The sequence below is a fragment of the Fringilla coelebs genome (assembly GCF_963513975.1).
Source record: "Fringilla coelebs genome assembly, chromosome: 19".
Classification (NCBI taxonomy): domain Eukaryota; kingdom Metazoa; phylum Chordata; class Aves; order Passeriformes; family Fringillidae; genus Fringilla; species Fringilla coelebs.
The window spans coordinates 8,582,247-8,608,503 of record NC_140045.1 but is presented as its reverse complement, the minus strand read 5'-3'; the positions used below and the strand labels follow the sequence as shown (position 1 = coordinate 8,608,503).

General features: G+C 42.0%; 2 protein-coding genes across 2 annotated transcripts in view; one reads left to right on the top strand and one right to left on the bottom strand.

Annotated features, from left to right (window-relative positions):
• The window catches only part of ABCC3 (ATP binding cassette subfamily C member 3), a 48,190-nt gene extending 32,431 nt beyond the window's left edge, over positions 1 to 15,759 (top strand). Inside the window, exons 16-31 of the mRNA XM_084218385.1 lie at positions 963 to 1,089; positions 1,399 to 1,575; positions 3,044 to 3,211; positions 3,929 to 4,112; positions 4,984 to 5,089; positions 5,770 to 5,923; positions 7,334 to 7,541; positions 8,330 to 8,640; positions 9,356 to 9,555; positions 9,654 to 9,780; positions 10,757 to 10,858; positions 11,816 to 11,962; positions 12,904 to 13,062; positions 13,430 to 13,596; positions 14,557 to 14,751; positions 15,389 to 15,759. Coding sequence (XP_084074511.1) covers positions 963 to 1,089; positions 1,399 to 1,575; positions 3,044 to 3,211; positions 3,929 to 4,112; positions 4,984 to 5,089; positions 5,770 to 5,923; positions 7,334 to 7,541; positions 8,330 to 8,640; positions 9,356 to 9,555; positions 9,654 to 9,780; positions 10,757 to 10,858; positions 11,816 to 11,962; positions 12,904 to 13,062; positions 13,430 to 13,596; positions 14,557 to 14,751; positions 15,389 to 15,497 — 2,641 coding nt within the window. The 3' untranslated portion in view covers positions 15,498 to 15,759. The remainder of the gene's footprint in view (positions 1 to 962; positions 1,090 to 1,398; positions 1,576 to 3,043; positions 3,212 to 3,928; positions 4,113 to 4,983; positions 5,090 to 5,769; positions 5,924 to 7,333; positions 7,542 to 8,329; positions 8,641 to 9,355; positions 9,556 to 9,653; positions 9,781 to 10,756; positions 10,859 to 11,815; positions 11,963 to 12,903; positions 13,063 to 13,429; positions 13,597 to 14,556; positions 14,752 to 15,388) is intronic.
• Positions 15,760 to 17,718: 1,959 nt separating this feature from the next.
• On the bottom strand, positions 17,719 to 25,161 carry ANKRD40 (ankyrin repeat domain 40; the record flags this gene model as incomplete). Its single annotated transcript, XM_084218764.1, has 5 exons — positions 17,719 to 18,778; positions 19,980 to 20,161; positions 20,938 to 21,414; positions 22,384 to 22,532; positions 25,010 to 25,161. The coding sequence occupies 5 exons, from the start codon at positions 25,159 to 25,161 to the stop codon at positions 18,638 to 18,640; spliced, it is 1,101 nt and encodes a 366-aa protein (XP_084074890.1). The 3' UTR covers positions 17,719 to 18,637.
• Between the last annotated feature and the right edge of the window lie 1,096 nt (positions 25,162 to 26,257).

The window sequence follows — 26,257 nt, the reverse complement described above, 5'->3', positions numbered from 1 at the left end:
TTAACTCCACAGGAACCAGCATAAAATAGTTACCTATGAAAGACAGGCTCCATAAATTCCTTAAATAGGCTTTTTTAACTGAAGCATTGTATAAATTAGATTGAGCTGATGGTTTTTGAAGGCAGTTAGGATGTCTGTGTTTGGACCTAGGTGTCCAAGCAGTGATCTGTTCCTTGAAAGGCTTGTGGCAGATTCATCTCTGTGGCAGTAGAAAGGCCATCTTCAGACTGTGGGGGTGAATGTTTTGTGCATTTGCCTACTTGAATGAACAGAAACAAAATTTGCCTGGAAGCATATATACCTTCTGTTATGCATCAGGATATATGTAAATAGAAGTTTGGCTTGATTTCACTAGTGAAAAGCACTTTGGCAGCAAAGAGACTGTCTCTTTGTCGGTCATTTTTTTATCAGTTCACCTTCAGGGCCTAAAGTAGTACCTTTAAGAGCACAGTGGGGAAAACAGTAAAGGATTTTAACTGGGAAAGTCCTATTTTTCTTGTGTCATTGTGCATCCTATTTACCAGTACAAAAGATACAGTTCTGAAGTGAACATTTTGAACGTTTTTAGATGGGACGTATTCACTCACTACTTTTGTACATTTGCTTTTGCTTTTAAAATCAAACCCCAAAATACTTATGGAAGATTGTCTGTTTTCAAAATGCTTATTAACTCAATTTGACTTGCTGATGGATTGATACAACATAGCAAAGAGTCTTAGAAGGCTTGTTAACAATCCTACTGCTTTAGCAACCAGCAAGATAAATTATGCTGGGTTTTCATTTGCTCCTCAAGTTCTGGTTACAGTTGATTGTATGGAAGAAGGGGAGGAGAAAACCAGTGTCCAAGCTTTGCTTATTATATCCAGTCAGGCTGTGACTGTGTATTTCAGCCCTGGTTTAAAGACCCCTGATGTCTTTAGTAAACTAATGTTCAATTAATTTCTAGCTTATTTCCTCCACAGTATAAATATGTTGATCCCCAGTGGTTCTTTGGTTGCCATTGTTGGCCATGTTGGCTGTGGGAAGTCTTCTCTGGTGTCTGCTCTCCTGGGTGAGATGGAAAAGCTGGAAGGAGAAGTGGCTGTGAAGGTTGGTGGTTTTTTATGAAACCATTTAATGATAGTAGGGAAATGTGCTGCTTATGCCTGCCCTTGCTTAGAATGCACCTCAGGCTCCAGAGGGAATTCTAGTTGCTCCTCTGGTAGCTTGTCTGCATGTTTGAGTTTTGTCCAGTTTTATATGAAGTTAGTTTCCTGATTTGATCAATGATACATGAGCAGTTAGCACACATATACATATAATGTGAATGGATAGGAACCATATACATGCTGAAGATCTTACTCAGAGCGTGAATTCCTGCTTGTTATGAGTCAGAGATTTTTTCTCTCCTTTTTCTAGGGTTCTGTTGCTTATGTGCCTCAACAAGCCTGGATCCAGAATGCCACGCTGAAAGATAACATTTTGTTTGGCCAAGCTCCTAATGAGGAAAAATACCAAGATGCCCTGGAGGCCTGTGCTTTAAAAACTGATCTAGAAGTGCTGCCAGGAGGAGATCAAACTGAGATAGGAGAGAAGGTAATTTTTTTAGGTAGATATTTTTTTCAAGTCAGCCCTGCCTGATGATTCCTGCTCTAGCTAAGGAGAGAATACTGTAAAGTCAGCACTTCATTTGATTTGATCTTCACAATGGCATCCCTGCTACAATAAACACCAAAACATGCAGGGCAGTTGTCAGGAAAGCACCTGACTTCATCGTTTTCTTAACTTCAGGCTTGTGTGTGTATTTTGGTGCAGAATTATACATCCAGCCCTGGAAAATCAGAGTGCCCTCTATTTGTTACGAATTGTAAAGGTGCCTATATCCAGAATCACTGAAGGCCTTCCTTTTCCTGTAGGGATAAAAAGGGAGGGAACAGATGGTTGTGCTTCAAGTGAAAAAAAAAATATGATCATCACTTAACACATTTTAATAAGAGACATTTTTCATCTGTGTTTACCAACAAAGATATTCTTTTTTCATAGGCTACTGAGTTTGAGCTAGATTACATGAAATGGTGTGGAGATGGGGATTTGTGTGTAAAAGGAAATATGTGGAAGATATTCCATGTGCCACAGTCCTGCTTTGAAATTTGCATTTTACATCCTGGTTGACAGTTTTGCTTTTTATAGTTTTGTGTTTTAACAGCTCCCTTTAGGAGCTTATTAAAAAGAGACTTACTGCATCTCCAGTTTTCTGGGTGAGCAGAAAGTTTGGCAATGAACAGGCAGATCTAGAGGCTTTCTGTGCCTGTCTCTGGGTGGGTTATTCTCTTCAGCGTTTCATGTTTCAATTTAGCACCCAGGTGTCCGGGCTGGCTGTTGTCTGTCTCTGCCCAGACAAGGGTGAGATGGGTTCGCTCCTATCGGGCTTCAAAGGACAAGGCTGGACTCTCAGGTTCGGTCTTCAAGGTTGTTTATTATTTCTTATCTATTAAGTGTTTCTTTTGCCCAGCCGGGGTCTGACCAGCAAGGCAGCCAAAGGCACTCTGACTGCCCACAGGGCGGTTGCATCCTTTTATAACAAAGACTATGTAAACTATATTTATCTTTTGTCCCCAATACTTATCATTTTTATTACCAAGTGTACCTTCACTAAGAACCTATCAAAAATATCTGCGTCACACAGAAAATGGAAGACATGAAGAAGGAAGAAGAGCCACGTGGCAGGCCCCAACTCCCTCCATCTTGTCTTTACAACCCCCCTGTACCAAAATCTTAAAATCTGTGGTTTGCCCAGTAATTATACTATTTCTATACCCTTTAAACCCCAGTGATTCTCTTATCCCCATATACAGGTGGTACATCTCTCGAAGGGTCAAAATCAAGCCACCAGGTACTTTTGGCAACATTCCAAGGCTCCCGAGCCCCCCAAGGATTCTCTTGGTAGCTCTGGACGTCAGGAGCGATGTGCTGAGTTCCCACACCCAAGTGCCGGGCTGGGTGGGAACCATGAGAAGTCAGAGCTTTTGTGTGACTAGTTTTGTTCTCTCCTGTCTCCCTCCAGGGCATCAACCTGTCAGGGGGGCAGCGGCAGCGTGTGAGCCTGGCCCGTGCTGTGTACAGCAGCTCAGATATTTTCCTGCTGGATGATCCCCTGTCCGCTGTGGACTCGCACGTGGCCAAGCACATCTTCGACAAAGTCATTGGCCCTGATGGGGTCCTGAAGGGAAAAGTAAGCTGGGGTTTAGATCCTCTTAAAAAGGCACACACACTCAGAAACACAGAAGCTGTTTCACCACCCAGGCCTGAGTGACAGCTCCTTCCTGAAATTCTGTGTGTAGCTGGCAGCCTTTCCTCACAGCCCAGGCTGTGGCGAAACACTGCTCACACGTGTCCAGGAATGCTGTGGTCTGACCAGAACATGTACAGGCAGAGACCTGCCCTGTCTTTTAAACTGCCTCCTCTACGAGATCTCAAGAAAACAAGGGATGAGCTGGAACGTGCACAGGCTGGTGGTGTTAATTGTTGTTTCTTGGGGGCAGCGCAGCCAGGAAACTGCAGCAAATACAGATGTTACAGAGGATTTTAGCAGCAACAGCCCAAACTGCAGTGGTTTTGCTGCACCTTCCACTCCTGCTGCTATCTTCTCAGATCATCTTGAAGCTCAAAAGGGAAGGGCAGCAAAGAAAATCATCATAAGGGAAGGAGGGAATGATAATTCAGTGTGTTTACTTTCCTCTCTGGTTTTGTCAGCAGTAGGAGCAAAGTGAGTTCATGTACATCATGCCAAGCTGATTTGCCTAATGTGGACAGTGTTATTTCACTGGACATTTCAGCTTGACACAATGATTCATTCCCTGTCCCAAAAATGTATTTGTCTTGCTGAGTACTGTCAGTCCCCACAGTGCAAATGAAGAATATATAGTTTTTTTTCCTTTTCCCTATCCAGACCCGAATCCTGGTAACCCATGGCATTAGCTTCCTACCTCAGGTAGACCATATATTTGTCCTGGTAGATGGCAAAATCTCTGAAACGGGATCTTACCAAGAGCTTCTGAAACAAAACAAGGCCTTTGCAGAATTCCTCCGGAATTATGCACTGGATGAAGACATTGAAGAGGATGAACCAACAAGTACAGTATTATTTTTTCTTAAAACAAGATTACAGATATTTTCTCTGTGAAGTGTCCCCTGGTTTTTCATGGTATTTGCCTTTTTGTACTACCATGAAAATTATTGTCTGTGGCCAGATCTGTATTACTGAGAAATCTTTTCACGAATTTCTTTCAAAATTTCATGTGGCTTGTCCTAGAAGAAAGCAATCTTGTCTTAGAAATTATTTTAAACTTGGGAATTTATTTTACAATTAAAAATGTCAAGCTCAGCAAGACACATTAGCCAAGAATAAACTGGGCTTGCTATGAAAGGGGCTACCTAGAGTCTGGTGTGTTTTCTCTTTATATGTGATTGGGGTATTTTTCACGTAGCAAAGTCCAAATGAAATTTTAATCTTGGGTTGCTTTTCACCTTGGTTTGATTCTGACAAAATGATGCCAGATAAAAGCATTCTGGTGGATGTTTTCCCCGGGTGATAGTGTTCTCACGCTCTGTTAATCCAGCACTGCTGCTCTCCATGCATGGCGCCTTCCAGCCACAGCAGAGGCTTGCAGGACTCCTGATATGACTCCCCCAGCCCAGGCTCATGCCTAGAATGTGCCCAATAAGTGAATTTAGCTGGAACCAACTCTTAACACAGGCAATAGCCTGGCATTCTGATGGGTTAAAGGAATGTGATATAAATGCATTTGGCAGCCAACCTACATCACAAGATCTTTGCAATTTCGTTAGAAGTGATGCTCAGAAGGGATATACACAAAGCTGGGGGGAGCTTAGGCACAATAATTTTCCTGAGGGGGATTTTGTTTTCATAGCCCTTCCTTTTTATATCCACCTTTCTCTGTGCTTTCCTATGACAGAAAATTGAGGTGTGATCTTGTCTTGCAGTGCTGGAGGAGGAAGAAGTGCTGCTGGCTGAAGACACCCTGAGCATCCACACAGACCTGGCCGATAACGAGCCTGTGACAAACGAGGTCCGCAAACAGTTTCTTAGGTAAACATGAGGTCCTTGCTTTTCTAGTCTGTGTCTAGGGTAAAAAACATCTTTCAGATGTCAATCACATTCTGCTTCTCCATCTGGGCTTCAGTTTCCTCAATTTCCTCTCATAAATAAATTGGTTTAGTATCCTTTTAAAAATAAATGTGAACACACAAGATCAAACATCTATTCCTTCAGTATTCTTTTCAGTCTGGACTGAACTAATTTCTAAAAGCAGCTCTCTGGTTCTCAGGTAACACCACTGTGTGTATTTACCCACACAGTGATGAACTGCTGCCGGATGTGTGAAAAATAAACTCCTTGCATTGCACCTTTCCATTGGGAGCCTTGGAAATCTTTGAAGGTTTTTATAATCATACTCATAGGTGCTGTCCAGCTACTGCTGATATGAAAACACAGAAGCTCAGGGTGTAGTTTGAAATGTCTGTCTTGCCATGAAGCCTCTAAAAGCCTTTCCTAAAGAACTCAGGCTCTGCCACAGCCTTTCTTAGATCCTGTATTTCTGGCATCCCTGAACATGCAGAGAGGTGGAAGAAGCACCCACAGCTGTGAGTGAGGCTGGCATGGGAACTTAGTGGAATAGCTAGGCATAAATCCAATTCACTACATCCCAGCCTTGCCTTAGCACTGCCAGAATATGCCCTTTTTCTCCTAATGACTCTTGTTTTAACTAGGCAACTTAGTGTAGTGTCTTCTGAGGGAGGAGAATGTCCCAACAAAATGTCAACAAAACGAAGAGTCTGTGAGAAGAAGCCAGCAGAACCTCCTCTTCCAAAAAAAGGTGCTAATGAGAAACTTATTCAGGCTGAAACCACTGAAACAGGCACGGTATGGTTTGATTCCCCCCTCCCCTTTTCTACCTTTTTTTTTTCCTGTTTGAAAAAAAAAAATCCCCTTTATTTTAACATTAGATCCAGTTCTGTTAAATATGTGTATAAATCACAACTGCAGGCTTTAGGCGGGGGCCACTGATCATTCAGTTTAGGGATTTTGGCAGAGATTTTGGCACCTAGGTAGCCCTATATACTTAGGAGAAAAAAAAAAAAAAGGAAAAAATAATCTCTTCCAGTTCCCTCCACAGTCACCCAATACTGCAGAGCCCTGCATTCCATCAGCCCTGCCTTTGTCTCACAGAGCTTTCAGCACTGCTGGTTTTTAAACTTTTGCTGCTGAGTCCAGCTGCAGTACTGGGTTACACAAACCAGCTGCCTCTGGGTGCCAGTGAGGCTGTTCTGCCTAAATACCTGCCAACCCAAGTACAGAGCACTTTGTGCTTGTAGGTACAAAGGGGCTGTATTCCTCCTGGGCCAGGGAGAGAAATGGGAACAAGAAAAAAGAGAAGATGGGAACACAAAAGTCAAAGAAAGAAACAGAAAGGAGCAGCAAATGGAAGAGGAGCAGGGAGGTTTGATTAAAAAAAAAGGCCCTTCCCTACACTTCAGAAGGCTCAGTGTGTCCTGTTTAGTCTGATGTGCATGGTCCATGGCATAGACCTGCTTTTTCTGTGGATTATTTTAGCCTTCAAAGTCACTAATCAACAACACTTGTTCTTTTAATTATTCCTCCTTTTGCTTTTTTCTAAGCACTGAGTTTTGTCCTGAGTCTCTGTCTCTTTTTGCTTCTCTGCCTTTCTCTGCCTTTTTGCACTACCTTAGAGACAGCACCTTTACTTCTTGCCATAAACATAATCTGTTTATGTTCTGGTTGGATTGCATTAGCATTTGGTACCTCATTTAAGTTGCTGTGAAGACACAGAGTGGAGGCATGTTCAACACTTTTCCTTAAATAGGCCATTTAAAGTTGTCTTGAGTATGATACTCCTGCCAAGTTGCTTCTACTTCCTGAAAATCTTGGCTCATATTCTTATTATCCATCTTTTGCTGCTATTTGATCTGGCTTCTTTCTTTCCTTTTTTTTTTTCCTGCCCCCTCTGGCATAGTCTTAAAAACTAAAACCCCACAAAAGTAATGAAATACCAATCCTCAACATGGAGGAGAAGAGTATTTCAGAGAGGTTTCTGACTTGTTTTGAAAGCCATCATCCTGACATGGAGCTCAGGCAGATGAACCTTTCTCTGTGGTGTTTAGGAGTTGGGGCAGTTTTGAGTTAGGCTGGTGTCAGAGCGTGTTAAAGTTTTGTCAGCAGTTCCTCTCACAAAGAATGTTTCTATCTTGTAATTCTCTCTAAACTCCTCCTTGTGTGGGTTGTGCAAATCAGCTTTAGTGTGTGATTTTGCAGGTAAAGCTAGCGGTGTTCTGGCAGTACATGAAAGCTGTCAGCCCTGTCATTTCTTTGGTGATCTGCTTCCTGTATTGCTGTCAAAATGCTGCTGCCATCGGGGCCAACGTGTGGCTCAGTGACTGGACCAATGAACCTGTAGTAAATGGGACTCAGCACAACACAGCCATGAGAATTGGGGTCTACGCTGCCCTGGGCCTCTTGCAAGGTGAGGTCAGGTAAAACCATCATGCCACGATGTTTTGGAATGAGGTATTAGGTCAGAAAGTCATGGCACGAGTTGCTAGTGGTCCAAAAAAATGGTAAATTTAGATTACATGTTAGGAAGAAATTATTTATTGTGCTGGCAGTGAGGACCTGGCACAGGGTGCCCAGAGAAGAAGCTGCCCCATCCCTGGAAGTATCCCAAGGCCAGGTTGGATGGAGCTCTGAGCAGCCTGGGATAGTGGTGATGGGGTTGGAACTGGGTGATCTTAAAGGCCCCTTCCAACCCAAACCATTCTGTGATTCTGTGATTCTATGTTTCTATGAAAATTGCCCCACAGCTCCTATCCTAAGCAAGGGAGCTCATGTAACCTGTAGCTACACAGTCTGAGCTCAGCCCAACACTTTTAATTTTGTTGTGAAGCCCTTGGGGGGGTTGAACAGGTGATGTGATAGCTTGAGAGAGGCAAGTTGGAAAGAAAACATGAAAACTTCAGTGCAGAAGGGGATGAAGGGTTGGGATGGAGTTGTAGCATTAGGACATCTTATAGGATTGTGGAAAACAGCAAGAAGATGGTTGTGTGTGTTTTCCATAGAGAGGATGGTGAATCCTGTGGATGTGCCTGTGCCTTAGGCAACAGTGGATGCAGTGCTGATGTGCACAGGAAGAGCGGGTGGGCAGGGAATAAAGTGAAGTAAAACAAGCTTGGAGCACAACAGGAACTGCCAAGGGTCAGGGAAGGTGTGAATCGTAGACATCATGGGATAACGCATCTGCTCCTCACCTGCCAGGGCTCATAGTGCTGATCTGCTCCTTCACCCTGGCCATGGGGGGCATAAATGCTGCCCGGATCCTCCATGCTGCACTGCTGGAGAACAAATTACGCAGCCCACAGTCCTTCTATGACACCACCCCGACTGGGCGCATCATCAACCGTTTCTCCAAGGACATCTACGTCATCGATGAGGTCATCCCGCCCACCATCCTCATGTTCCTGGGGACATTCTTCACCTCCTTGTCCACCATGATCGTTATAATAGCAAGCACTCCACTCTTCACTGTGGTTATAGTCCCACTGGCAATTCTCTACTTCTTTGTTCAGGTAACTGGAAAAATGTGTGACAACTATTGCAATTATTCCATTCCTTTTCTTTTTTAGGGAAAACAACATTGATTTGGGGGTAAAATGGAAATTTCTGGAGTAGCTATGTGTTTATATAAACAAAACATTATTTATTTTTTTTCAGAAAAAGAAATGTTCTGCAGGACATAGACATAAACTTTTTTGGCTTTTAAGTAATAAAAAGTAAGCTTACTGTTAGAGCCAGCACTGCAGTGCATGTCAATACATTAAAGTGTGGATATATTTGACATACTGATAAGTTTTCAAGGTGGTGAAGAATTAAAATGTTGAAAATAGAAAGCATCAATTTTATTGATTTCTGAGCCATAATCAAGCTTATCTGACAGACTGTAAATAGAGACTTGATAAAGGAGGTGCAAATGCACAATTTGTTTTCTTGGAAAACGAGGCTCCTACAAATGAATTCATTCTGCTTGATTATATTAACTAAATTTAAAGGGACATAGATAAATTCAACTTTTAGTCTATAGAAATTGCAATTACCCAATACTCTTTTGTGGAATGATGTAAAGGTAACTTTCTTGATACTCTTCTTAATTTTGGACAGTATTTTAGAGGGTTGAAGTGCATTAGTAGAAATCCTCTTTAAATCCTTAACCTAAGAAATTCTTCATTGTTAATTAAAAAAGTGAAAGTATTTCATGAACTTTCAATTTCCTGTGAAAAATGGCAGCGATTCTATGTCGCAACCTCCCGCCAGCTGAAGCGCCTGGAGTCTGTGAGCAGATCCCCTATCTACTCCCACTTCTCAGAGACTGTGTCAGGGGCCAGTGTCATCAGAGCCTACAGGAGAGTGAAGGCCTTTGTGGACATCAATGATCTGAAGGTAGATGAAAATCAGAAGAGTTATTATCCTGGCATAGTGTCAAACAGGTAAAATATAATTTCTTGTTTTCACTTAGATAACCCTGTTTGCAAAATTGGTCCCAGGCAACCTTTTCCCATCCTACTTACTCCTGCATTCTTCCCAGGTGGCTGGGCATCCGAGTTGAGTTTGTGGGGAACTGCATTGTCCTTTTTGCTGCCCTTTTTGCTGTGATTGGTAGGAACAGCCTGAATGCTGGCCTGGTGGGACTGTCAGTGTCCTATGCATTACAGGTACATGTTACAGCTTTATTGGGGGGTGTACATTTTTGTAGATGATATATCATATGTGTGTGTGTGTGTGGATATATTAGCAATAATCTAAGTACATGTTAAAGCTGGAGTTAATAAGGAAATAATTAAAATGAGTAGTGGGATGTTTGGAAAAGAGAGATTCACAGTGGATGCTGAAATCATCAGCAAGCTCACATGAAGGAGGATCTCAGGGAACTTTGGGAGCATCAAGGCTGTGCTGCACCCCAGTACCCTCAGGGGTGGCGCATGGGAGACCTAGAAAGTGCCAGAACATCAAGAACAGCCCGTTTGAGCAGCGTGGCTTGATGTGTTGTGCATCAATCCTGCTGCATAGCACATTGGTGTGTCCAGGTAATTACAGGCGGATCAGAAGGATTTACAATTAGACAAGGCAGACTGTAGTGACCCAGGCTGTGGAGAATGTAGCAGATTTAATGGCCTCACTCTTGTCAGAAGCATTTTAGATACCCTGAGCGTGCAAAGTTGCTGTTATTTTCCAGTGAAACACATCATTTGGGGAATGACTTCCTTCCAGCTTTTTTTGAGAGGGGCAAATGTTAAATCAGCAAGAAGCATCATCATAATCTTCACATAAGCACTTGACAATCTGTATATTTCTTGTCCCAGTAACTGTATTAACTTTAATGCAAAGGTAATTATCTCATTTGTAGCATTAATGTGAATCCATGTCTAAATAGCAGTGTCTGCTGTTGTTGGGGGTTTTGGGGTTAGGTTTTCTGTGGCTTTTTTGGGGGGGGTTTTGATGTTTTGTTCATTCCGGGGTTTTGTTTGTTTTGGGGGGGGTTGTTGTTTTGGGGGGAGTTGTTTTGGTTTTGTTGGGGGGTTGTTTGTTTTGAAGCTTTGTTTTGTTTTGTTTTGTTTGTTTTGGTTGTGTGGTTTTTATTATATGGGTTTTTCCTCTGTGGGTGATATTTTGTTCCTTGTCTTCCCCAAGGTGACCTTGTCTCTGAATTGGATGGTCCGAATGACTTCTGAACTTGAAACCAATATCGTGGCTGTGGAAAGAATAAAAGAGTATTCAGAAACTGAAACAGAGGTCAGCTACCATGAGTCCAGCATGCTCAGCAACAAGATGAAAATTTTAATGCACACATTTACATGGTCTTTCTTGAGGCTCTTGAGAGATGGTTACTGCTCTGAGAGTTATCATTTAACCTGAACAAATGTCATGCTCTGAACTGTAATTTATTCTATCACTGCTCCAAATTATTATTGCTTTCATGCAGCCTGTGCTTAGCATCTCATTTTCTGCTGTTGTGAATGGCTATAGCACAGAAGATGTGTTTCACATATGCTCTTGATCCCTTTGTGTTTGAAGTGTTTGATGCACAGTCTCACCTGCGTGGCTGGTGCCATGGTCCTGCTCATAAGCAGAGCTGCAGTACAATTATCAGATCTTACACATGTTTTCAATAGTACTTCTATTTAATCAATTTAATCAGTTCTCACCTCCCATGAGAAATCATCTTTAGGAGCACTGCACTCCTAATCCAGGATATCATCCAATCACCTACCTTTGCTGCCAAAGACTTCTGAAGCTGGCAGATGGAGCTGTTCCAGGAAAGTTGCTCTCTGGACACACTGGTTTGTTAGTCCTATGTGCACGCTAAGAATTAAGAAATGGAGGAGAGCTGCAGTAAACAGTTCTGGAGATCAAATATTTAACCTGGAACAAAAAAGGTAGCTGGACAAGATGTGTGATGTGTTATAAACCATAGCTTGAGCTGGCAGAAAATTGTCAGTGTTCTGTTTAAGTTAATGGGAAAATATTCATATCCATTGAGGATTCATCCTTCTGTGCTCAAAGTTTTTTCCTGTTAACTTCACAACAAAGATAAATGGGTGGATACTTAGGATCTCATGTTTTTTTCCCCATAATTATAAATTTATTTGATGATGGAGATTTCATTTATTAGATAAAATGCTTTTATCTGAGCATGAATTATTTTTTCTCAAACCTATGTGAGGCATTTCTGACTTCTGTTTTCCTCAGGCTCCCTGGATCATTGAGGGCAAGAGTCCCCCAGAAAGCTGGCCATCCAAGGGAGACCTGGAGTTTGTGAATTATTCAGTGAGGTACAGGAAGGGCCTAGATCTGGTGCTGAAGGATCTAAACCTCCAAGTGCATGGTGGGGAAAAGGTGAGTTACCTTTCTATCAGACCTGAGGTATGTCTGATACAACTTTGCTCTGGGCCTCCAGTGACAACTGTGGAGTAGAGGAGAGGGTCTAGAGGAACACTGATGCCAGTGCAGGAGCCAGCAGTGACACCTGTGCTGTCCATGTGCCAGCCTCCTCCTGGCTGGAAAGCAGTAGAATGAATTGCATGGGACTTTCTGGACTTTCCAGTTCATTTAGCAGCAGGCTCCCATATGCCATGTAGGAGGCACCAACACAAGTGACAAAAATTCAGTGACAAGAATGCTTTTCTGAAGCAGTGCAGATGGGAAAAGGAATTCCAGTCTTTTCTTCTTTTTGACTTCCCCGGTGAAATTCTTGGCATGGAAGGAAATGACATTCTTTGCTTCCTTAATCAGGAAATTGCTTTTATTCTGGGACATTCATTTCTTCATGCTTTGATGGAAAGTTCTGAGGTTTGCCTGCTGGAGACAGGATAATTAGCATGGGAAAGTCCTTTCCTGAACAGGCTGTTGCTAAAAAATAGAATTGCCCTTATTCTAAGCAGACAGGATGACAGCATCCTTCTGGCATGGAAATACACGTGCTTACCATGAAGTAGGAATTACCCCTAGAGAGACTTTATTTCTTGTCCTTGAGTGACTGGACCTACCATGGGTGTCTCAAATCACCCAGAGTTATGTAGGATGGCTCTAGGCCTGTGTTATTCATTATATTCATGACATGTGGTATTTATATGGAATATCATTCCAATTACAGGAATGGCAATAAGTACATCACAGTGTACCCAGGATTTGTAGGGAAGGATGGGACATTCTTTCTTAGATTTAGATCTTCAGTCAAACCTCTTAGAAGAATCTTGGGGGGTCGTTTGGGAGTTTTTTGTTGGGCGTTGTTTTTTCTAAACTGTGTGCTCTGTTGTTTAACCTGCAATTTGTTGTAGATTGGAATTGTTGGCAGAACTGGTGCAGGGAAGTCCTCCATGACACTCTGCCTCTTTAGGATCCTGGAAGCTGTAAAAGGGGAAATTAAAATTGATGGCGTGAAAATTTCAGAAATTGGTCTCCATGACCTTCGATCAAGGCTAACAATTATTCCTCAGGTACTGTTTCTGTGTGTCACAATGAAGGACTGTTTTCTAGCAGCTTAACAAACCATAAATAATGGTTTATCCAAAGAGGAAAATGTTTTGTTACACTCAGAAAATTGTTTCAGAAAAACAAACTATTTATACTTTAACTGGTCCCATCCTGCCACCTTATAAGCTGGGTGATAAAAAAGGATTAAGGATAAACCATCTTTATAGCTGAAAGATGAGTTGAACTGTATGATGTAAAGTATTTTCAGAGAGGATGGGATTGGGAGGTAGCCTACCTACAATGCAATGGATACCCCGAAGCAGCAGCCTATAGTATCTGTACTTAAAACAGCTAAAGCACTTGTCTAATGAAAATATGTTTTATATCCAGGATCCTGTCCTCTTTTCTGGAACACTGAGGATGAACCTGGATCCATTTAATAAGTATTCAGATGAAGAAATATGGACAGCACTTGAACTGTCTCATTTGAAGAGGTTTGTCAGCAGTCAGCCATCCATGCTGGACTATGAGTGCTCGGAGGGTGGAGAGAATCTTAGGTAAGGAATGTCTTGACTAGAACGTACACTGAGCTGTCATTCAGCTGTGACAGGGGCCAGCACCTGAGCACAGGCTGACATTGGTCTGTCATATCTGAAATGATTTGGGCACCTGTTTCTGTTCCAAGAAAGCCACCAATGTTCAAACATTTGCCTCCTCTTCTGCCTCTGCCGCAAATGATCTGATTCTTTTCCAAAACCCGAATCCCATCTTGTCAGAAAGAAATTTTAGGATGGCAGGATGTTAGGGACAGGCAGCCCCTTAAACACAGTTTGGTAGAAAGGAAATGCCATGATAACATTACTGCTGTGCTGAGTAAGAGTTCTCTGCCTGACACTTCAGCAATGTTTATTTTCCATTACTATTTGAAAGGCCCATGAAGACAAGACTGAGGATGATAAAATGCCATATTCTGATATGCTTCATTGCATTCTGAGGCTGTGGTGTCACCAGATTGCCTGTGATGAATGTTCGGCTCCTTCCTCATGCTGCAGACACTCAGAGACTGAGTCTGGGCTATGTTTGTGGCAGGGAATGAAGTCTGGGTTGCTCAGATATATGTATATATTTTATTTTTTACGGTAGAAAGGACTTCCAGCCTCATAACATTTTCTTTTTTTTTTTGTTTTTCCTAAGTTTGCACATGCTCAGTGTTATCAGAACTTTGAGTGTTTCTGAAAGCTTGGGCAGAAATGTTGTCATTAGCTACCCTGGCTTTTGTCACAGTGATAAAAGGGACATTTGGTGGCTCTGCCAGCACAGGGCCAGGCAGTAAGTGATGCTATCACTGTTAGTGTAGGCATGCTGCAGCCTGCATGTGTGAGCTATAGGGCTGACAGAACAGACAGCTTGCAAAATATTTCAGGGGTTTTCGTGTAACACTATGAGTGACGTGCTGAGCACAAGTGGCTGTGAGCAGTGGGGAGCTGGGGACAGTGAAAGGCTGTCTGTGCTTGCAGTGTTGGCCAGAGGCAGCTCGTGTGCCTGGCCAGAGCTCTCCTGCGCAAAACCAGGATCCTGATCCTGGATGAAGCCACGGCCGCCATTGACCTGGAGACAGATGACCTCATCCAGATGACCATTCGGACACAGTTTGTGGACTGCACAGTGCTGACCATTGCACACAGGCTGAACACAATCATGGATTACACCAGGTGAGATCTCTGAGTAGCGCGTGGTGGGTTCATGGGATTGCTGGGGATGTGAAGCAGCACTTCAAGGGGTCTGGTTTGTCTCTAGACATGAACACTGGTTCTCTTGTCAGGAAGTGTGTAAGCAATGATGTGCTATATCATCCCAGAATTTCCAGCCCTGACTTTGCCTCTCTTGGCATAGGAAATAGGTTCTATATTCAGAAACCAGAGCTGTGCAGGGGACACTGCCCAGGGACACTCCTGAGACTGTCTGGAAGCTTATGGAACCTTTTTAAACCAGCAGCTGCTGTAACTTCTTCACTAACAGCATGCCAATTTAATTACTTGAAAATATATTAGTATTCTTCATGAGCTTTTATCTCCTTGGCTTTCTGGAACTATAGTTTCAGTTCCAGATGCTTTTTTCCCCTCTACTTGCACCTAGGAGACAGTGACTGTCCTGTAACTTTTTAGTCAAGCAGCAGCTCAGAGAGAATGTTTATCAGCTGTTGTGTTTTAACATGTGAAAATAATTGAAGAAAACAAAAGCAAGGCAAAGATCTGAGAAGTTTGCTTTGTGACACAAACAGGTGCCACATTCCTTGTGAGGAATTTTCTGACACATCTTTCCCCCCACACCATCTTTTGTTTTGTACAGGATTCTTGTTCTCGACAACGGGACCATAGCTGAATTTGACAAACCTGCAAACCTTATAGCAGCAAAGGGTATTTTCTACAGTATGGCCAAAGATGCTGGACTGGCATGAAGAGAAGACCCCTTGGGTTTTGGTTTGGTGTTTTTTTTTAATATTACTGACTTGTCACAAAAGTGACTTGTGAATGTACTGTAATTTACAAAACAAGTTTTGTAGTAGACTCAACTTGTGATATGTGAACAAAGAATTTTACAATTATAAGGACCAGGAAGTGAACTTTACATTTTAAAATATTTTCTATATACATAAAGTATTTTATTACATGCTTTTTTCCCGAAGAATGACAAATATTCTGCCAAGAAAATGTGTGTACCACAGCACAATTATGTACTGCATTCAGGTTTGTAATTAGTAAATTATATTAATGGTACAAAATACACCTGAGTTGTGTGTTTTCTGCATAAGGATTCATAGGATTTGAAGTGAAAAGACAGCTCTAGTTAAGCTGACTCAGCTGAGTAACAGTGAAATGCTGTGTAATCTCTGAGTGCTTCCAACCTGTTCCTTTCAATATTTCCCCCAGGACAAGGGAGTCCTTGGGACCTTTAGGATCCCTGTCGAGGGCAACTTCGGCATTATAAAATTCCTCTTCAGCCTACAGAGCAACATGTATTTAAAGCTAAACCTACAAATAGCTTCATATAAAACATTAACTACACAGATTTTTTCCAATTCAGTAGACCCCACACAAGCTCACAGGGACATGATTGGACCAGAGGTATCAGAAGTTTGCTGTATGTCTTTGGGTAGGAAGTCACTAAGAGTGTCTTCACTTAACCTGAACATGCATGCTGAGACAGGTGTGTATTTAATCTTGTTCAACACTTAAACATCTGAAATAATGGGTGATTTGTTTTGCAGAAATAATTACCTATTTTGTATTGATAATTAGGCCTCTTGAGATTAAAGGAGGCCTGTGTCCAAACAGCATTTGGTGCTAGAATCTGCTAGAACCTCTTTCACTTTAGTTGTTTGTGTCTTAGATTAAGCACTCCAGAAAACCACCCAGAAAGAAAAAGTTCCTATGTTTTACCAGAAGGAAAGCGCAGAAAAATTTTGAGAAGACAAAAATAATTTGTTAATTCTTACAAATTATACTTCTTAAATAGAAAACCAAATCTGCAGCCAAGCATTTATTAAACATTAATATTTCATATAGCAGAGCACAAAGTAATGAATTATTTATCACACACAGAATGTAATGGTTATACACTGATGGGATTGGGGAGTGTTAATAGTATCTTCCTGGTATAAACTGCAAAAGGTATAAAAATATTCCTGTGAATGCACAGATAGGGATCAGCACCTGTGCAAGGTTGCTGCCCCAACAGCTGAGCTTTCCTTTAGGGGGGATCCTACTGGTTAACCCTGAGTCCTTCTGAATTCAGCCAGTGCTTGAACCATCCTGTGCTGGGGAGAAGGCAGCAGCCAGGGTGACACGAGAAATGACAATTTTATTATTCCATTACAGAGAACTTAATATTCCACCAACAATCTGGAATAAAACCAGATATTGTCAATGATTGGGACTATGTTTGACCTCTGGCACTTTGCAGAAAAGGCTTTTTCAGTGTGACAAAATCTTCTGTATTCACCTGGGGAGACTGAGCTTCAGTGAGAATCCAGGCGTTAGCAGGGATCTGTGCTGGCACCTGAGCCCCGGGCTGGTGCCTGACGGCAGGCTGGGAGCTCCCTCTGCTGTGCTCAGTCCCTGTGCTCCAAGCGCTTCCCCGAGCTGAGAGCAGCGAGCCTTGGGGGGCGCTCTGGGGACAGCTCCCGCTGGACTGGCGGTGACACAGGCGGCTGCTGTCCCTTACCTGCCGCAGCCCCCAGGACCGGTGGAGGCTGTGCTGGGTCCCCAGCTCCAGGCACAGGGACTCAGCCCCCAGCAGCTGCATGGACACTGCACAGCCTGCTCAGGCTCTGAACTCTGAGACAAGACAAAAGATAAATTCCTTTGGCAGCTGTAGTTTCCAAAGAAACTGGGGGGAAGGTGAAGAAACAGGAAAACTCAGACCAGTTTGGTACATTCTGTTTGCCTGTTATACTTTAGTTTATTTATCTAATCCACAGCACCTGCTTTTCATGTGGCCTAGCAGAGTAGAACTCTTCCTGAAATTCATGACTAAATACTAAAATCCTTTAAAAATCAGATAAAAATTCAGCTCTTAAAAACTTTTCAATTTCTTTATTCAAGAATTTCACAGCAAAGCAGTCAAATTCTGAATTTTAAGTAATTGTGATTTTCTTTTCAGTAAACTGCATGGGTAAACACAAGTCACAGTGAAAAAAATAAAATACATTGCATAGGAACATCAAGTTTGACTATTAGCCCACAAAACCCTGGGTACTTCACTAGTTTCTTTTTACACAGGTAACTTTATAGGTTCAAGATGCAATTTTTCTCAGGAATGTAGAGGTCAAAGGAAAATAAAATTACATTTTATGTGCTTTTAAAAGGGGAAATTAAAGCAGCATTGAAGAAATGTCAACACAGTAAAAAAAAAGAGTATATTAAATTGCACATGTCATTACATGTCAGTTGCTCATGTATATATTAACAGACAACACTAAAAGGGATTTTGGTTGAGAGCATATTTATTATTTGGATAATTACTGTCACTTTTATTTTCAACCTGAGAAATAGGGAAAAGTGTAAACAGGGACTAAGAAATCACTACAAGTCACTTGATAGAATTTAAACTTGACATAGTTTTGTGCTTCCACAGATGTAAACCCTTCTGGTTTTTTTCCCTCTAAATAAGATAGGATTTAATAAACATGATCTAAAAAGAGAATATTGATGGTAATGGACTCAGTAGAAATATTAAATCAGCTTCATGGCAGGTTCTTTAGCTTGCGTACCTCTGCTATTTTATAGCAAACAAATTATTAGAACAGCTTTAGGTAAGCCTTTCCCTGAGAGCTGCTAACTCTGCAGTATTTAATCATCTTTTTGTAAGGAAGTGTTGCATTAACAGATAGTTCTACCAATACTTCCTGTGCACTGAGCTACTTTTATACCAGACTCACTGCTCTTAGAGTAACTAGAAGCTTTAAATGTGCATAACCACTTCAGTTTATTTCACAGTTAACAAAATAGATTTTTTCACATCATTAGCCCTTATAGGTACTGTTTTTCAAACATAATTGTAAAATGAAAGATAAAAATATTTTGTTTTATTCCTTTATTAGTACGTAAGTTCTGATGCCTTCTTGTTATACCCACTTTGTTCAGAAAGTGTTGGGACTCTGAAAAAGGAGTTTTTGTCGCCTACTGTTAGAACAAGCTCCAGTTCTTGGAAATCCTGTAGCCTTGCAACATCCTTGTCCTTTAAGCAAAAACAATAAGGAGTTAGGTGATAGTGTCTGTTAATTTTACAGAGGTAAGCTAAAATAATAAGCTCATACTAACACAAGGTATGTATTTATTCGTAACTCTGACAGTTCTTTACAGTGAACTGGAAAGCAAATATCCTGTTGCATCTTGTATTTACTCTGGGGTCTTACTCAACTATTCCGTCTATTTTTAGAAGGAATGCAAGACTGACAGTGAGTGCAAGTGATGAGTGGGATTATACTTGCGTGGCACCCAAATCCTCTTTTTTTTCCCCCTTCCTAATTCTTAGAAGCTAATGAATTGATGCTTGCATCTACCCAAGGAGGTCCTGCATGTAGACTTTCATGGCTTGCATGGCTTCCTTCAGAGCTACCCAGCAAGGCCGCTCTGAGCCCCTGCAGCTGTTCTCTGCTGCCAACAGCAGTACATGGAGTCAGGTTTGTGTCACTGCAGGAACAGTAGGGGTCGTGAAGTCCTGCCTGAGAGCCTGAAGTGATTAGAGATGAAAATAAAAAGTTCTTTCAACAATAAGTTGGAAAGCGACAGAATTGCTTGTGTCTTTTTTTTTCCCTCCACTTTTTGACTAAAACAGAGTAAGACATCCTATAGTCAGTGAAGGTGCAGCAGAGTGAAGTCTGTTAATCTATTCCTAATCACATTTGCCCTACACAGTGACGCCAACAATACTCTATAAGGATTTGAAAGAAGGGTCCGTGGTGAGTTGTCAAACAGGTCAACAAGTCCCTTCTCTGTTGGCTACAGGGTAAATGTCACTGAAGGAAAGACAGTTATGTTCAGAGTAACCCTGAAAAACACCTCTGTGCAAGGACTGCAGCCAGGCCTTGCTGAACTCCCAGAGCTTGGTTGAGCTCTGCAGGCCTTTTAAATGCTGTTGGCAGCTCACAGTGGTGTTGCGTTGTACTGAATTTTACAATGGAGACATAAAATCAGATATTAAATGGGTCCAGGACCAAATGGTTATGAAAGGAGGTGAGCAAGAAATCTGAGAACCTTTTTACTGAAGAAATCCCAAACAAGAGCTGAGTGTTGCAAGTTGAGCAAAGATTTTTCATTTTTGGTTGTTTTTTTTTTAAATATGGGCCCATGCAGGTGACCAAAAAATTATTCCTTTGTACCAGTAACCTAAAAATCTCTTTTCTAAGTTGCTGCACTTCAAAACATAGAGCTCTTACCTTTCTTAATATTGTATTTGGTAATTTTCTGATCTTCTGGACATGCTCAGGGTTCACACCCAGCTCACGGCAACTCACTTGGAGCAGCTCCTTGTAGGTCAGTTCTTGTCTGTCCAGTTCAATTTCAATGAAGTCATTTTCTCTAAGATTCGGGGTTTGTATTCTCACTTTAAGCACCAGTTCTATTAGAAATAAAAAGTCACATTAATAGGCAGAGGTATAAAGGAATTGGAAACAATGTCTCTATAACAACTTCCAGGTATTTCTATGTTCCATTAATATCATTTGTATCAATGGTAAGAATACATGAATTTGATTTTCATCAAACTATATGAAAAAAATCATAGCAAATCTAATGCAATATACGTGTGCATGTCTGAACCATTACATGAATACTCTTTAATTGATTTAAGCTGATTTAACAGCAGCTTATACTGGTTATCAATTTCCTCAGCAATCCAAGATTGCTTTTATTAGTATTTATTGTTCTCAGTTCACTTTGCATTGCTTCCCCATGGTATGAGATTGCCTTTTACTTGAAGAACAAAATTATTAATGGTTAACTGGAATTCCAGGTTTCCCTCTCTGGGTAGGCAAAGTTTCCTTGCAGAACAAGCAGATCCAAGAACAGCTCAGTGCAGACTGAGCTATGTGAGGTTCTCTTCAGCTCACTGGCTTCTTGCTCATGATCTGTATTTGCAGCTTGGACTATGCTATTTAAAGAATTAGATTACCCCAGTGTCTGTATGCTTTTGTAGCAATTGAGACAGCAAATGTTTACATCAAGATTTAATAACAGTTCTAGCAGAAACAGCATATCTGCCTACTTCATTGCCTTCAAATGTTTCCTGAATGCCTGAGCATGGCAATCTGAAAGTCTCTGGAAACACATGAGTAGTCTGCACTGCCCAAGGTGTCAGAAGATCAACACAAAGCTAGAAGAGATTTTTGGTGTTACCTTGCATGTTGAGTGGAAAAGCTCCTGTGAAGAAAACAGGCTGAAAGGCTGGCACAGGTCCCATGCAGGAGCTGTTCCCTTGCTGGGGTAGGGACTGGTTGGATCCTGCTGGCAAAGAGGTACTTCTGCCCCAAGACACTGACCCCTGGTAAACAGGAGCTCTCTGGAGGACAGGATTTGGGTGTGATGGCCCAGCAGACCCTTGAGGCAGGGGTGGGATGTCCCTGTTGGGAGGCGCCTCAGGAGCAGGGTTCCCAGGCTGCAATGGTGCTCGTGCTCGTCTGTGGGTGTCCAAGTCAGGTACAGATGGAGAGTTGGTGTCTTGTGCTTCCAAGTGTGAGAGATTCCCATTCAGGGTAGGATCTGGAATGCTGGTACTCAAGGTGTTGTAAACATATGGGAAAGGTGGGTTAGCCAGATAATTGGGGATGATTGGCAGATCTGAATCTTGCTTTAAGTCTGGGAGTTCATCTTCCACTGTAAAACAAACCAAACAACATTCTCCAAGACTGATTTTCCGTTCCTTTTTTTGGGGGAATGCAGTGTTAAAAGCATCACAGGTTAATAGATGCATCAGGAAGCACCATGTCTTTTTTCTCTACAATTAACAGAACGCTCAGGTGTTGCCATCCAAACATAAAAGCTGAGTCTGATTCTAATAATTCTGGGGGTGCTAATTCCTTCTAAACACTGCAGTACTTCTGTTTTGGCTTGTTTTAATCTGTACAGAATATTGTAACATGGTCTCTGGTGGAATAATGCTGTCATCTTCATAATGTAGCAGTCAATGAAAAACAAAGGGTCATATGTTGTTTCATATTAAGGTAGAGTATAAAGGGAACATGCAGTACTGGGAGAGCTGCAGGATTACCCATTCAACAGTTGGGAGAGACAACAATGAAAACAAAACCAGACATGGGAGTACACCGGAGAGACAAGACGTTGTTAATCAGCCGCATTTCAAATTACTCATCACCTCCAGCAGCAAAACCTGCTCTGTTCCAGCAGTTACAAAGCATGATAGAGATGCTCTACCGATATCTTTTAATGAGCCATTTATCTGGGCTGCTAATTTTTGATTTATCCAACATAGAACATGAGGAAAATCAGGTGTTGCTCATAGAAGACCTTCCTACAGATATTTTTCTCCGTCCTTCTGAAAACTGGAAACTGCATCTACCTGGCACACAGCATTTCTCAAAACACAGTTTTTCTAAATTTCCAGTGTTTTGAAAAAAGTTTGGCTAGCTGGGTATGGAATTTATTGGTAATCCCCTTTACTTAAAACTTTGTCTTCTTACCTTGTAAACACTCTAGAAAGCCAAGTCCTAATACTAAAATCCAAACACAATATCTTCACATGCAAAACAAAGATTGGAGCACACATGCTTTGAACACCCTTTTACCAATCTTTGATGATCATATGGCACAGTCACTGTAGGTTACCTCCCAGCATCTTCCTGATCTCTCTCTTGGATGTTAACTGGGCTGGCCTCTCCCCTTTCTTTGTCAGGATGTCCTTGTCAGCCCCAGCATGCAGCAGATAAGCCACGACCGCCACATGGTTCCGCTTGCAGGCCCAGTGCAAACAGGTCCTGCACATGGAAAATATGAACGCTGTGTCAAATCCTGAGTTATGGCAGTTTGTTTCCACTCATTCTTGCTGCCTATGAGAAGAACACTCTATGTACATGTAAAATAGGAGTTGCTAACTTCATTGGAAATTTGCCCTGGACTGGGAGTCTGCAATGGCACCTGCTGATGTCATTTTCTCTTTGCTCCAATGTTCTTTACTGCAGTAGTATTCTCAAAGTTCAGGATCTTTTCAATTTATCATTTCTTAGGCTACAGTCTTTAGGCTACTGGAAAAATAAGTATGAAAGTAAGGTTTGTGTATGATATTTTAATCTTTGAAAGAATCAGCTGTACTTAGAATACTTGTATTTGTGTATATGTGATCTATTACTGGTATCTCCCTAGGATATGTACTCTTTAATTAATGCTGCCAGCACGACTACTTGCACTTTCTGGCAAGTAAATTACATTTAAAATATTGTAAGCATCATTTCTCAGAACAGTTCTTTGCTCAGTTGCCATTTGCTGCACCAGTAATTACTTGGCTTAGATCTACAGACAACTAATTTTCTGCAATCTGTAAGCGATGAACAGAATTAATCCCTTTTCTGCATTTTCAAATTATTATTTGTAGTTTCTGACTAGAGAAACATATTATGGAAACATAAAAACTGCTTAGTGCTCAGATCTTATTTGGTGTATTAAGTACTTATAGACTCACACATTAACTTGCTATAGAGTTGTACCATTCTTTCCTACCCCATGTTCTACTGATATTTGATACTTCGCTAGCTTTTATATTTTAATTCAGCTCTAGCTGAAGGAAATTCTTCAGGAAAATTAACATGCTCAACCCCTCTCCAAATTTGTTTATTTATTTTTAAGTATAAAATAAAGCAGAGATAAATACACATAGAAGGGGAAAAAACTTTCAGTTGAAAGTCCAGCTTCAAAAAGCTTTTCCCAGTTCAGGTGGTTTGGTTTGGTTTAATTTGGTTTTTTTACAGAAAGAGACTGCAAAGTCAGAGAGGGTGGTATTTGCACTGAGAACAAAATTTGCTGGTTTAGTTTTTAGAGAAGATACGTAAAGCTCAACAGCACAGCCTCATTTTGGGATTCATCCTGGCCATTCCATATGGCCTGTGCAGAGAGGAACCATCTACCCACGGACTTGATACTCACCAAAATATAAGTATTCAGCACCTCTAAGAATCACACATACTAAGAAGCTCACTGCAAAAATTTTAATTGTACAAACTTAAACAACAATAAAGATCCATTTATTACCATGGTAAAAAACTACCAGATCATTATTTTTAAAAATAACTAATTTTATTACAAGACTTATTTCATCAATTCCAGTTTTAGACACAAACTCATTGTGATGACAGGCTGGATTTTGTCACTCATTAAGATAATTCAGCATCCTTTGAATCAGTTTTACAAGCTTTAATCACAGTTTAAAGCTCAAGTTGTTAAGTGTTCCATGCTTCTCAAAACTGCTGATTAACTTTCATCTTTAAAAGTCTTGCTCCTTTCCTAATTTTATTTTTCCTATTTTTAATTAAAATGTCATAGAATCCTAGAATGGTTTGAGTTGTAAGGGACCTTAAAGTTCATCTCATTCCACCCCCTGCAGGGGCAGGGACACTTTCCACTCTCCCAGGTTGCTCCAAGCCCTGTCCAACCCAGCCTTGAATATTTCCAGGACAGGAACAGCCAGTTTCTCTGGGCAACCTGTGCCATGACTTCCCCACCTTCACAGGGAAGAACTTCTTCCTTACATCTAAGCCTCTCCTCTTTCAATTTAAAACTGTTCCCCCTTGTCTTACAACAATCTGTCCATGAAAAAAAGTTGTTCCCCCTTTTTTTATAATTTCAAGCACGAAACAGCACAGTAAATACAGGCTGAATTGAACCTGCAAAAAACAGTCTCTAAAAATTCCTGAGCATTTCCTCTAAAATCTTCCTTCAAATAAAATTATGTGTGTGTGTATGTCTACTTGTAGCAGTGTGTATTACAGAACAGCCTTCTCTTTAATGTCCTCAGGTGGATCTAAACGAGATGCCAAATCCCAAGTGTTTGTATACACCGCTGGAACAAGTTCCCTGCTTGGAAGAGAAAGTAATTTTCAAACTTGAGTTAATAATAAATATTTCTGCTTAGGCAAGAGCATGTAAAGCTGAGGTTTGTGTTCTGACAGACCACACCGTCTCAGGCTGGGGAAAAAACACTACAAAGTAAGTCCACAGAGACCTGGAGAAGGGGCAAACAGGGCAGAAGGTGGAGTGGGTACGGGTGTCTGTGGCCCTGGTTATCCTTTCTGGAATAGGGACAGCTCCATAGCAGAGTATTCGGAGGCGGATCGACCTTTTCCTTCCTCCTCAATCCACCCCGCCTCGCCTTTCACGTGCGGAGCGAATCGGCAGCAGCCTCCGCACGGGACCGCCCGGGCCGAGCTCCCCGAGAGCCTGGGTTCGGGGGGGGCGCCCTTACCATCCGTTGACTTCGTTCTGGGAGTTGAGGCCGACCCCCAGCTCCACGAGCCGCCGCACCTCCTCCGCGTCGCCGAGCGCCGCCGCCTCCCTTAGCCGCTCCTGCCGCTCCCGCTCCGCCATCTCCCCGCAGCCGCCACCCGCCTCCCGCATCGCCTTCCGCACCCCCGCGGCCGCGCCGCGCCTCCGCCGCTGCCCCCGCTGCTCCCCCCGCCGTGCTCCGGCGCGGGGGACACTATTGCCGGTGACAACCCGGCCCCGACAGCCGGTTCCGGGGCGCGGCCGCTGCCCGGGGACGGGCCAGACGGGGCAGTCCCGGGTGAATGTTGTTTAATTGACATACAAATGCATCGTACGTGCTGACTCTTGCTCTGCTGATTGTTTTTGCGCGCTCTCGATTTATCATAGAGTGAATTATGGAATCATCGAGTGTTGAGTGTTGGGAGGGACCTTAAAGATCATCTCGTTCCATCCCCACCCCCCCTGCCACGGGCATGGGCACTTTTCCCTACTCCGGGTTATTTAGAGGCCCCATCCAGCCTGGTATGGGACACTTCCAGGGGTGGGCCATATTTCTGGCTCACTGTCTGTGGTAATTTAATTAAGATTAATTTTATACAGTGGTTTTACTCAAGGAAAGAAGAACTTTATGATAACTACCATTGTGCAAAAACTTCCTGCTAAAGAGGCTAAATAGAGGGATTCAGAAAAACCTTCTGCTAGACCAGGTTGCTCCGAGGCCCATCCAGCCTGGCCTTGAACATTTCCAGAGATGGGGCATCCTCTTGTCCTGCATAGGAAACTCTTATCATCTTTGTGCATTCTCAGCAGAGTCAAAGAATCCTTAAAAAAACGTAAATAAAATAAAGATCACTGTCTGCAAAGATTATAGGTTATTCCTGCCATTTGCATGGTTTGGTTTGAAAAGCTGCTTTTTGTTGTCGTGGATTTGTCCTAATACAAGTTACAGAGCAGTCAGTAAAAACCTTACCACTATAAAAACTCAAAATAATAATTTCAAACTTCACTCAGACTTTTGTATTCCATGTTGCTCTATGCAGCCATGGCAGCATGCGAAGGAATTCTGAGTAGATGGTCTCAAGTGTACCTGTTTGCTTCCTTGATGCAATCAGAATATTACAAAGAAACTGAAACAGCCCAAGTTCTGCCCCAGTTCCCAGCATTAGCACCTCACCTTCCCTCCCATCCCCAAACCCAGACTGCAGGATATTGACTGAAAATTCATACC